General features: G+C 40.5%; 1 protein-coding gene across 3 annotated transcripts in view; it reads right to left on the reverse strand.

Annotated features, from left to right (window-relative positions):
• Window positions 1–5285: 5285 nt before the first annotated feature.
• The window catches only part of LOC137544399 (pancreatic secretory granule membrane major glycoprotein GP2-like), a 100978-nt gene continuing 94252 nt past the window's right edge, over window positions 5286–12011 (reverse strand). For all 3 annotated transcript variants that reach the window (XM_068265467.1, XM_068265466.1, XM_068265468.1), the window contains 3 exons: window positions 7091–7157; window positions 6945–6980; window positions 5286–5459 (listed from right to left, as the gene is read on the reverse strand). In XM_068265467.1, coding sequence (XP_068121568.1) covers window positions 5392–5459; window positions 6945–6980; window positions 7091–7157 — 171 coding nt within the window. In that variant the 3' untranslated portion in view covers window positions 5286–5391. The remainder of the gene's footprint in view (window positions 5460–6944; window positions 6981–7090; window positions 7158–12011) is intronic.

Below are 12011 nucleotides of genomic sequence, written 5' to 3' on the forward strand. Positions count from 1 at the left end.
TTTTGCTTAACACATCAGATTTATTAGTAGAAAGGCTTAAAGCGGATCCGAGATGAAAAACTAACTATAACTAGTAACTTGTTATACTTGTCTATATATCTTATGTACAGTTTAGATGGTTTAAACAGCAAATCTGTCTGCATACTGCTTTAATAGAATATAATTATTTCTTCCTGTGATACAATGACAGCAGCCATGTTGTTTGTAAACATTACACAGAGGCAGGCTTATCTGCACCATCTGCACTCAGACTGAAAAAAACCTACCCCCCCTCCTCCTCCTTCCTCCCCTCTGCCTCTGAAATCTCTGGCTAGTAACACCTCCCCCTCCTCCTGCCCAGACTGAGCTCCCATAAGCCCTTGCTACTACTAAGGCTCTCTGAAAACTATTGGTGGGGCTTATTTAGCTTATAGGGAATCAGAGTATTAAAACAAAAAATATTTGGCTTGAGGAATGCCCTATAAACTATAGGAAAGGAACACAATTATGCAATGAGTAAAAGTTCATCTCGGATCCACTGTCAAAACAAAATATTACAACACTGCATGCAATACCTTCAAACTGCACGTACAAAATATTGGCAATCTAAAAATAAAGTCAAAAATAAAAATGTAAAGAGCAAGGCAGTGGTAATCAACACATAATTATTGACTAAAAACCAATGGACAGAACTCAGAAAAACCTGACGCGTTAGCAGAATAACTCTTTAGTAAAATTTAAGGAGATAGCAGTGGTAACATCCCAAAGCAACCTCCCAACATAACCCGTCTGCAAATAAGTATCTAATGACCAAGCGATAATAATAAACCATGAACCTTTCTATATTGAACACGTATACTGTATTTTAGTATATAAGAACTGCTGCCATTCAGACTAAATCTTGTTAAATCTAAAGTGAACCCCTCTAGATTGGTACATAGCCTCATGCAGAGCCGGGACAATGTCCTCCAGCACCCAAGGCTGAGACACCAAAGTGCGCCCCTCCATCCCTGCCACCCGAGCCATCAAACACTGATTGCTATTAGACTAAGAAGCGCCACAGGGCCCACAACCTCCCCAACACCTTAATATTTAGTTATCTGGCTTGCAGTCACTGCCATGTATCCCCTTTTCTTATTTCTTTCTGCTTCAAACACAATTAGGAATGACAGCTGAATGAATTCTGCGCCCCCTCCTACACTGCGCCCTGAGGCTGGAGCCTCTCCAGCCTATGCCTCGGCCCGGCCCTGGCCTCATGGTATGAGAGAGTCTTGTTTACCAGTCTGATCCAATCTTCCATTGCAGGAACCAAAGGTTGGGTCCAGAATTTTGCAAACGAGCAAGGTTCAAAGATACATAAAGAAGAATGTTAGTAGACTTACTATTGATATTATCAGAGAGAATGTTCAATAGGCATAACTTAGGGTCTACCAACACTAGTCACCCCAACCGATCGTGAAGGAAATGAATGATATGTATCCAAAACATATTAGCTTCAGAACAGAGCCACATCATATGGAAAAAGGTGTCCTTCTCTAGGCCACAGTTAGGACAAAGATCAGAGTAACCTGGTCTATATTTAGCTAGCACTGCAGGTGTAAGATATGCCCTATGGAGAACATACAAAGCAGTCAACCTATCAGGAAGATGCGGCGATACCTGGCCTACTGCAGAAAAGGCACTTTCCCAATCCTCACCATCAAGGGCACCAACATCTCGCCCCCAGGTGGGGTTTTTATTACAGTGGCTTGCAAAAGTATTCGGCCCCCTTGAAGTTTTCCACATTTTGTCACATTACTGCCACAAACATGAATCAATTGTATTGAAATTCCACGTGAAAGACCAATACAAAGTGGTGTACAGGTGGGAAGTGGAACGAAAATCCTACATGATTCCAAACATTTTTTACAAATAAATAACTGCACAGTGGCGTGTGCGTAATTATTCAGCCCCCTTTGGTCTGAGTGCAGTCAGTTGTTCATAGCCATTGCCTGATGAGTGCTAATGACTAAATAGAGTGCACCTGTGTGTAATCTAATGTCAGTACAAATACAGCTGGTCTGTGACGGCCTCAGAGGTTGTCTAAGAGAATCTTAGAGCAACAACACCATGAAGTCCAAAGAACACACCAGACAGGTCAGGGATAAAGTTATTGAGAAATTTAAAGCAGGCTTAGGCTACAAAAAGATTTTTAAAGCCTTAAACATCCCGCGGAGCACTGTTCAAGCGATTATTCAGAAATGGAAGGAGTATGGCACAACTGTAAACCTACCAAGACAAGGCTGTCCACCTAAACTCACAGGCCGAACAAGGAGCGCGCTGATCAGAAATGCAGTCAAGAGGCCCATGGTGATTCTGGAGGAGCTGCAGAGATCTACAGCTCAGGTGGGGGAATCTGTCTATAGGACAACTATTAGTCGTGCACTGCACAAAGTTGGCCTTTATGGAAGAATGGCAAGAAGACAGCCATTGTTAACAGAAAAGCATAAAAAGTCCCGTTTGCAGTTTGCCACAAGCCATGTGGGGGACACAGCAAACATGTGGAAGAAGGTGCTCTGGTCAGATGAGACCAAAACTGAACTTTTTGGCCAAAATGCAAAACACTATGTGTGGCGGAAAACTAGCACTGTTTTCCAAGTGGAGAAAAAGAAAATGACTCCGGGCACCTTCCGTCCTGTGCTTTATTGCAGGTGATAGCAGACAGTTAACAGGGTACCATACCCAAAAGATACCTTCATCTAGTGGTCCTCAATGGTGATGGTGCGGTGGAGGTGGGGGAACCAGGGCACTAGGTCAGACTAGGTGGGCACGTCCCACCTAGTGCCCTGGTTCCCCCACCTCCACCGCACCATCACCATCGAGGACCACTAGATGAAGGTATCTTTTGGGTATGGTACCCTGTTAACTGTCTGCTATCACCTGCAATAAAGCACAGGACGGAAGGTGCCTGGAGTCATTTACTTTTTCTCTACTTGGAAAATTGAGACTACACTTTCTTCATTCAATATCCTCAGAGTACACGTCCCAGCGGAAGACAGAGGGAAACCCCAGATGGTATGGTGAGAATACATTGCTTTTTATTCACTCTATTTTTGCTCAACAACTGGGGAGTGCCACTATTTTAAAACCCTTTTTTTTCTACCAATTTGGAAAACTAGCACTGCACATCACTCTGAACACACCATCCCCACTGTCAAATATGGTGGTGGCAGCAGCATGCTCTAGGGGTGCTTCTCTTCAGCAGGGACAGGGAAGCTGGTCAGAGTTGATGGGAAGATGGATGGAGCCAAATACAGGGCAATCTTGGAAGAAAACCTCTTGGAGTCTGCAAAAGACTTGAGACTGGGGCGGAGGTTCACCTTCCAGCAGGACAATGACCCTAAACATAAAGCCAGGGCAACAATGGAATGGTTTAAAACAAAACATATCCATGTGTTAGAATGGCCCAGTCAAAGGCCAGATCTAAATCCAATCGAGAATCTGTGGCAAGATCTGAAAACTGCTATTCACAAACGCTGTCCATCTAATCTGACTGAGCTGGAGCTGTTTTGCAAAGAAGAATGGGCAAGGATTTCAGTCTCTAGATGCGCAAAGCTGGTAGAAACATACCCTAAAAGACTGGCAGATGTAATTGCAGCAAAAGGTGGTTCTACAAAGTATTGACTCAGGGGGCTGAATATTTACCCACACCCCACTTTGCAGTTGTTTTTTTTAATAAATATTTTGAATGATGTATGATTTTCGTTCCACCTCTCACATGTACACCACTTTGTATTGGTCTTTCACGTGGAATTTCAATACAATTGATTCATGTTTGTGGCAGTAAAGTGACAAAATGTGGAAAACTTCAAGGGGGCCGAGTACTTTTGCAAGCCACTGTATATGCTCTATGCATGGCTCCCAGAAGTATGCGTATAACACAGAAATTAGCTTCTTAGCAGAAGGACCCGTGAGGATATTGAGTACATCTGAGCCCACAAGCACAGGGGGCAGTATAATGAATTGGGATAGAAAAGCTGTTTTTAGTAAAATAATCATGGTATTATGACATTTTCTTCCAGTGGGCAAAAAAGTTTTATCTATCCAATCCATTATACATGTGTTTAATCTTATGCCTAAAATGTTTGCAAGGAATTTAGTGTCATAACACATTTGTTTTATAATATAGTCAAAGTTTTAGAGTCTCTTTTTTTAGTCTTGATCAACACAACAAAATTCTGAGACACTTAAGGCTGGGGAAATATTATGCCTTGCATTTAACCATAAACTGTACACATTTTCATCCGGTATAGGCGTGAACCTACAAAACACGAAAAGCAAATGCACACTCCAGCTAGCACATTCCTACCTTATATCTGATCAGCAGACGCCTGTCGGCCAATCAGGTGCAATGGTATACACCCTTAGTCTGCCATATCAAATCTAACAGGAATTGCACGAATTGCATAAATTTAGCAGAATTCTAGGCGTGAACCTAGCCTAACTTTCACTGATAACAAATTGCAAACCATTAAACTCTTGCATAGCAGAGAAACAGTCTGAGTGCAGGGAATATATAAAAAGGTGAATAGTGCAAGACTGTAGCTGTGCAACAGTAAAAGTCCGGATCATTCAGCTTAGACAATAAAAATTTCAAACCTATGTTTTTAGCTTTTAAACACAAAATAGAGCTGGGAGACTCTAGGATTGTGTTATTTAGAAGTAGGACTCTATACAGTAGATACAGTTGTTTCCCGCTTAAGTTTATTTTCATTTCAGGTTTGCCCCATCGAGAGAGCCAATCAATTCTCCATAATTCCCTGGTTGTTGAGGCCCCTTTCACACTTACCACACTGATTCACATTGCACAAAAATGCAGTATCCCATTGTAAGAGCAGTGATAGCCCTATGGGCTATCACATTGATCATGATTTAGCTGGTCCCGATGAAATAATGCACTGGATGCAGTATGTTAACAGTACAACCTGCGTGTTTACCACCTGAGTGAGGCATTTTTTTTATTGAACTGTATGCCTCACTGTATGGTCGCACTGCACCGTAATCATGCAACCTTTTGGGATTGTAGAAGAATCACACCACAATCGACTGTTTGAAGTGTGGAAGGAGCCCAACTGTTTGGTTTTTTAATATTCAGGAATTTATACACTAGGAGCCTGGATTCAGGGTAAAAAAACAAAGAAACATCCAGAAGTGCCACCAAGGGAACATTACATGTCATTATGTGAAAAAAAGATTAACATGGAAAAGAATAACCACTTAGATTTTCTTTAATATGTACATAAAATAAAGGATTTAAATAACCTGTATACATAGAAACACACACAAATACTACATTTGTTAATGCTTTTACATGCTTTATAAACATGTGCAAAGGAAGATTTTAGGATTTGTCTTTGTTTTTACAAAAGCTGGTCACCAATATAAGGACACTATTGATGTAAATAGTATGAAACAAGTTGTCAGCAAAGACCAGGAAACAGCTGAAAAGAGAAAAAAATATCACAGGATCAGTAAATAACACACCATGCAGTTTCTTGCGTACAACAATAAGAACATTTTCATTTTAAAGGTAACAATAGATTTGCATGTGCTATACTCAGTCATGATTTGTAACAAAAGCAGGTAAAATGGGTCTCCTAGGGAAGAACTACATAGGTGTGCAGTGGGAGAAGATTGGGCAAGTAAGATAATAGACTTTGGATTGGGAAAGGAACGCACATTCTGCTGGTAATAAGGAGCTACTGGCTGCCACCAGGCATGGACTTTCAGTATACAGTATTTATTGCAAAAAGTGCACAAGTGCAATGGCGAAAACACTGTGCACTGCAATTTCAGGCAAATTTACTATCGTGTGCATTTAAAGGTGTTGGATTGAACCAAGGCTTTAGTTAACTTTAGCTATATAATACAAAACAGTGTTAGGGTGTTTTATGTTTACCTGTAACGTTTTGGGTAGCATTCTTTCTCCTCCCCTCTGACAAATATGTTAGGGCAGCTGTCAGGGCCAGTTTAAGGGGCCCAGGGGAAAACTTAAGTGGGAGGCCCCCCTACCCCCCCCCCTATGGTCATTACCTCAATGCTCCCCTGGGCCCCCTTACATGTAGCAGCATTAATCCCTCACCTGTCCCAGTGGGCGGCAGCTGTACCTTCCCTGTACTCTTCAGCCATGCTGTCTGCCTCTTCTCTAACTGGTGCGTGTTATGTGTGAACTGGGCAATGAGTGTGTGATATAGGAGGATAGGGAGTGCCACCCATGCCATGACACACAGATAACTATAAAACACCTTAATGTGTCTCTGTCTGGCTCTGTATGGGGGGTAGAAGTGGGGTGGCAATACTTGTGGAAGGACATGGTTATATTACTGGCAATACTTGAGGAACATGACAATATGTGGGGCAAAACTGGGGGGGGGGGGCATAAAAAGAGGACATAGCAATACTAGGGGCAATACTTGGAGGATATGACAATACTGAGGACAATACTGGAGTGGCATATGCTAATTCTGGAGTCAATACTTGAGGGACATGGCAGTTCTTGGGGGTGGAGGAAAGAGGGCAATGACAATACTCGTTTTATGGAGAAATGACTATATCTATGAGGCGGATGGGGCTTTAGTTGTTTCTTGGAAACTTATCCTTAAGCCTTCACATTTTCCAACTTATAAGGGTCAAATTATTCTACACAATGCAATCAATGTTCCACCTGTAATCTTGCTCCTCAATCCTCTATTGGGAGAGAAATGCTGGTGACAATCTTTTATGCAGGTACCCCTCTCCCACTGTGCGCACTGCGTCACTTATGAGTAAGGAAGAGGCACACCACTGGCAAGAATGTGTATTCAAGCGTTCTACTGCCTGTACTCACACTACATGTTGCAACTTATTCTAGAGGTTGCCTTTGAGTATTCAAAATACATTCATTATACTCAATCCGTCCACCCATATTTTTTTTTCTATCACTTTACCTGTAAGTGATCCAGAACTGCTGAGATTCTTATCCTCTGAAATACAAAAATAAATGTATAGATATTGATTGCAACAATAACAGTTTGAATTCAGAAAAAAGGTCATATAAGTAAGCAGTGGTATAAACAATAGAAAAACTGATTACCTGTTGCAGAAAAAAATCCTGCTTGAAAGGTCTGTAGATCAGTATCTAACGCACGTCCCGTGTTGCACTGAAATGAATGCAAAAAAAGGCTCATATTTTTGTACCTAAATAATTCCTGCAATTAGTCACAACACTATAGTAATAGTAACAAAGCAGTACAGTGGTTCTTCCAATTAAAGTGCTGGTAACAGGCATTTAGGCATTATAGATTCAATTTCCTTCATCAACTCAGACTCCGATTCAGCAGATAGGATAGAATAGTCAAGGAGAAAATGAAGAACTGCCATTAGATCTGCATCTTACATGGGTGGCTCTGGCACTAGTGATGCAGCTATTGAGTTTTTTTTCTGGGTGCTGGGTTAGAACATGCACGTTTGCAAGATAATGATTGAAAAGGTATATTTGGTCTGCAAATTTTTAACCACAAAGCCAGGCATCATATACATCACTGTATGCAACCTATACAGCTGTGGCTACCTAGGCAAACGTTTGGGAACATCAGTGCTGGGTTTGGCAAAATACATACTAAGGGCTCGTTTCCACTATCGCGAATCTGCATGCGTCCAACGCATGCAGATCCGCACATGTAATACAAGTGGATGGGCCTGTTTCCACTGTAGCGTTGTTGAGGTGCATTTTTTTCAGCGTGAAAAAAACGCACAAAAGAGCCAACGATTTCGCCTGCGTCGGGAATCCGTGCGAATCGCCGCTAATGTATTTAATAGTAAAAACGCATGCGTTTGTTACATGCGTTTTTACCCGCGATTTCGCGTGCGATTTCGCACCTTTTTCAATTTTATTTAGCCCTGGCAGTGTCATGGTTAATTTCGCATGGCACCCTGCCATGCGAAATCGCAGGCGAAATCGCGGGTAAAAACGCATGTGGAAACGCATCCGCATGCGTTTTTACAAGCGTCGGAATGCGGCCGAAATCGCGTCGCAACAGTGGAAACAAGCCCTATTGCATTGATATATTGTAGCACATTGGCCTGCAAGGACTGCTCATTTCTTTTATCATTACTATCCTTACCATAACTTTACTTCACACAATAAAAGTGCTTTGTCGTAATCTTAAAGTGGACTTGAACTCAGAACTCATCTCTGCTCTAAAAGATACGCAACAGCATAATAACCTTTAAACAAAAAAACATGTATTTGTTACAGCTGATACAAATTCTAAAATAAATCTGCACTGTTTCTACTTCCTGATTCATGGAAGCAGACATATTGTATACAGCCTGTGCTTTCAAATGGGCTTATCTGCTTTTCTGCCATAGGCAGTCATGTGACACAGGGGGAGATCAAATTACAACTAGTGATTAGACACATATGAGGGGGAATTACACAGGCTAAACTCTTTAAATACATACAGGGTGCATTTCTGTTATGTGTTCCTTGTGTCCTGTGCAAGAGTTCAGGTCCACTTTAATCATCATCATCCTTTCCAGCTGTTGCCTTTTCCAGCCAGAGGTAGTAGCGATGAATGGGGTAGGATGGGAACTGGAGAAACTTAAGCCTGTTACCTAAAGTCAGCATTATCCTGGCCAGACTAAAATACAACTTTATAGAGCAAAAATCCATCTAAGAATTATCATCTATCATACCCATATGTGATACTAGATGTGAGCATGGGGTATAGGTTACAGATCTTATTATAAACTTGTTAATATGTTAATGTCTTGTTAATAATAAGATTCAAGGTCCACTATACTTAGGACAACATTTTTATAAGGCCCCGTTCACATCTAAAATCGCAAAATGCTAGCGACTACCACTAGCGTTTTGCGGGAGTGATTTTTCCACAATTAACGCAGAAAATCACTAGACACTGTAGCGTTTTGGGAGCGATTCCGATTAGCGGTTCTATACATGCTAATTGCGATCGCTCAAGAATCGCTGCCAAAACGTTGCATGTAACGCGTTTGCGAATATCGCTAATTGCAAAACGCCTGTGAGTGAGAACACTGCCATAGCAAACTATGTGCTAAGCGGTTTTAAAAACCGCTAGCGGTTTGCGGTGATCGGGGATTGCGCAATTCCCGCTAAAGTGTGAATGGACCCTTAAACACCTGATTTCAATAACGTAATAAACAATTAAGAAACATGATCAAGTCCTGTAGATGGTGTTAATCTGATGAAAATACATTGAAATCAGCTGCCGCAGCACATTTAAAGTTATATTATAATTGATGAATTTAAGTTGATTGATTGTTGTTAGATATTATTATTTAGTATTTATATAGCGCCGACATATTACGCAGCGCTGTACAGTGTGTATATATATATATATATATATATATATATATATATATATATATATATATATATATATATCTTGTCGTCACTAACTGTCCCTCAAAGGAGCTCACAATCTAATTCCTACCATTGCCATATGTCTATATTATGTGGTATATATTCATGTAAACTTAAAAAAAAAAAAAAAAAGATTTTGTTTCTTTGGGCAGCCTTTTTGTGGCAGCACAGCTTTTTGTGCTTTCGACAAACCTTAATTCTGCCACTTCAAAGTGCATACCAAACATACATGGTTACTATTTCTCATAAATTGCGTCAAGAAGATTTTTCAATGTATTTTCATCTGATTGGCGCCATCTACAGGCCTGTTTTGATTTTTTTTTTAAATCATTGGAACCAGGTGTTTAAAAAATAATTGTGGACCTTGAATCTTATTATTAATAAGACATTACTGGGGTTTCTTTTTCTTCTTTTTTTTGTTCTTGTTGGTTATCCTGACCAGACTAACAGTCCTCAGTGGTGAAAGATACGAGCACTAAACAAATATGTGCTTTACCATCCATTCATTTACCAAACCAATGTTCCCTGGCTAAAGATACAGGTCTTACAGTCTTTGCAGTACCACTCTGATTCTGGTAATATAGTGCTCTCTCCCTGGATTTCATACTGTATACCCTAATCAAGTGTAGACAAATGCTGATGTGTAAATCACCTGCAGCCAGGGAAAATACCAATCATTCGTTACCCTCAAAGCCAATTTCCTGATAATAACGGAGCACAATAATGGCAACCAGTAACAAGGATAGATATTGCTCCTTTTCTCGCCTTCCTCTTCTCTCTCTAGAGAGAGAGGTGACTGTCCTTGATATCAGTTTTGTAAGTGTTAAAGTGCTGTTTGGGAGAAACTGAGCTGCGTTTCTTGAAACCCATTCCACGTATGAAGAAGCTCTAGCCTACTTTTCATGTTTACAAGAAATAAACAAGTGGTTCTTTTGGTACCTAAGCTGTAAACACAGTATGTCCTGGCTGAAAATGGCAGTTTAAAGATATATACATTGTATATGCAGTAACAACATTGGCATCCACTTGATCATTTTTACTTTAGTAGAAGTGTGGTGTAGTACCATGTTGGCCATCAGTGAATGAAGGAAGTTTTGAATTAGAATGCGTAAGCTTTGCCCCAGTAGGTCTTTTTCAGATGCTATACACAAGGATGTACAGAGTTTAGAGAAGACCTGCCGGGTTAAAAACTCACTCTTTTATTCTTTTAAAGAGACTCCATAACAAAAATTGCATCCTGTTTTTTATCATCCTACAAGTTCCAAAAGCTATTCTAATGTGTTCTAGCTTACTGCAGCACTTTCTACTATGACAGTCTCTGTAATAAATCAATGTATCTTTCCCCTGTCAGACTTGTCGGCCTGTGTCTGGAAGGCTGCCAAGTTCTTCAGTGTTGTGGTTCTGCTATGAACTCACCCTTCCTGGCCCCTCTATGCACACTGCCTGTGTGTTATTTAGATAAGAGAGAAGAGAGAAGCTGCTCTAATCAGCTGAATAAATCGTCCTCTGAGCTGGCTGGGCTTTCACATACTGAGGAATTACAAACAAGGGCAAAGCTGTTTGCAGGAAGAAAAGAGCAGCCTGAAACTTCAGTGCATGGGGGAAAGAAACACACAAATGATCTCTTGAGATTCAAAAGGAATGCTGTATACAGCCTGCTTATGTATGGATGTATTTTCTATGTGTGGACATACTGTACATCAACCTACTTCCTGTTTTGGTGGCCATTTTGTTTGTTTACAAACAAACTTTTAAAAACTGTTTTTAACCACTTTTAATGCGGCGAGGAGCGGCGAAATTGTGACAGAGGGTAATAGGAGATGTCCCCTACTGCACTGGTATGTTTACTTTTGAGCGATTTTAACAATACAGATTCTCTTTAAAGGTAGCCAATAAATGGTACCATCCTGATTCAAAACTTCCTGCCTTTATTTTTTATTTAAAAAATAGCATTCACCTCAATAGAGCAAAGCAAGAACACATACAGTTTTCAAAATTTAATTTGCTTTAATTGGAATTGAGGAAAAATGGAGGAGAAGGAGGGTCATCATTATAATATGCAATGTCTGTGCCACTTCATCTTATGGATCAAATGGAGAAACCACCTTGCAGACATGTTGGTGATGCCAACCATGATGCTAACACAGGTAATGAAGGAATGCAGTAGAGGGATCATAAAGCAACCTCAGGTTCAGATAGTGTTGCAAGCTGAATATTTGACTTTATTTTTAAACTGGGCAGCATAAGACGGATATTAAATAGAAATACCGCGTAGCCTTCCTTTTGAACCAGCGCTAATAAGGCAAATGGCAGATTGTTTCAAGATCTTTTCAAAATGATTCAAAATAAAGTATTACTAGCTTACTCATTGCACCCAGATTTTGGTGAGCAGATGGTTGTACTACTTTTGAGGACCCCCTGTTACATTGGCATGTTACTATTTCTACCTCTACTGCTTGCACTGCATAAAGCAACAGCACAAATGCTTACAAAAATATCAGAGTTATGGGTTACAGATTGAAGGATTAACTGGCCTGTATGTCTTGATCCAATGAAATTAACCCATGACACCATGGACTGTTTTACTGACACCCTGCAGCAATGGCAT

Source organism: Hyperolius riggenbachi, chromosome 2 (assembly GCF_040937935.1).
Source record: "Hyperolius riggenbachi isolate aHypRig1 chromosome 2, aHypRig1.pri, whole genome shotgun sequence".
In the NCBI taxonomy this organism is placed as follows: domain Eukaryota; kingdom Metazoa; phylum Chordata; class Amphibia; order Anura; family Hyperoliidae; genus Hyperolius; species Hyperolius riggenbachi.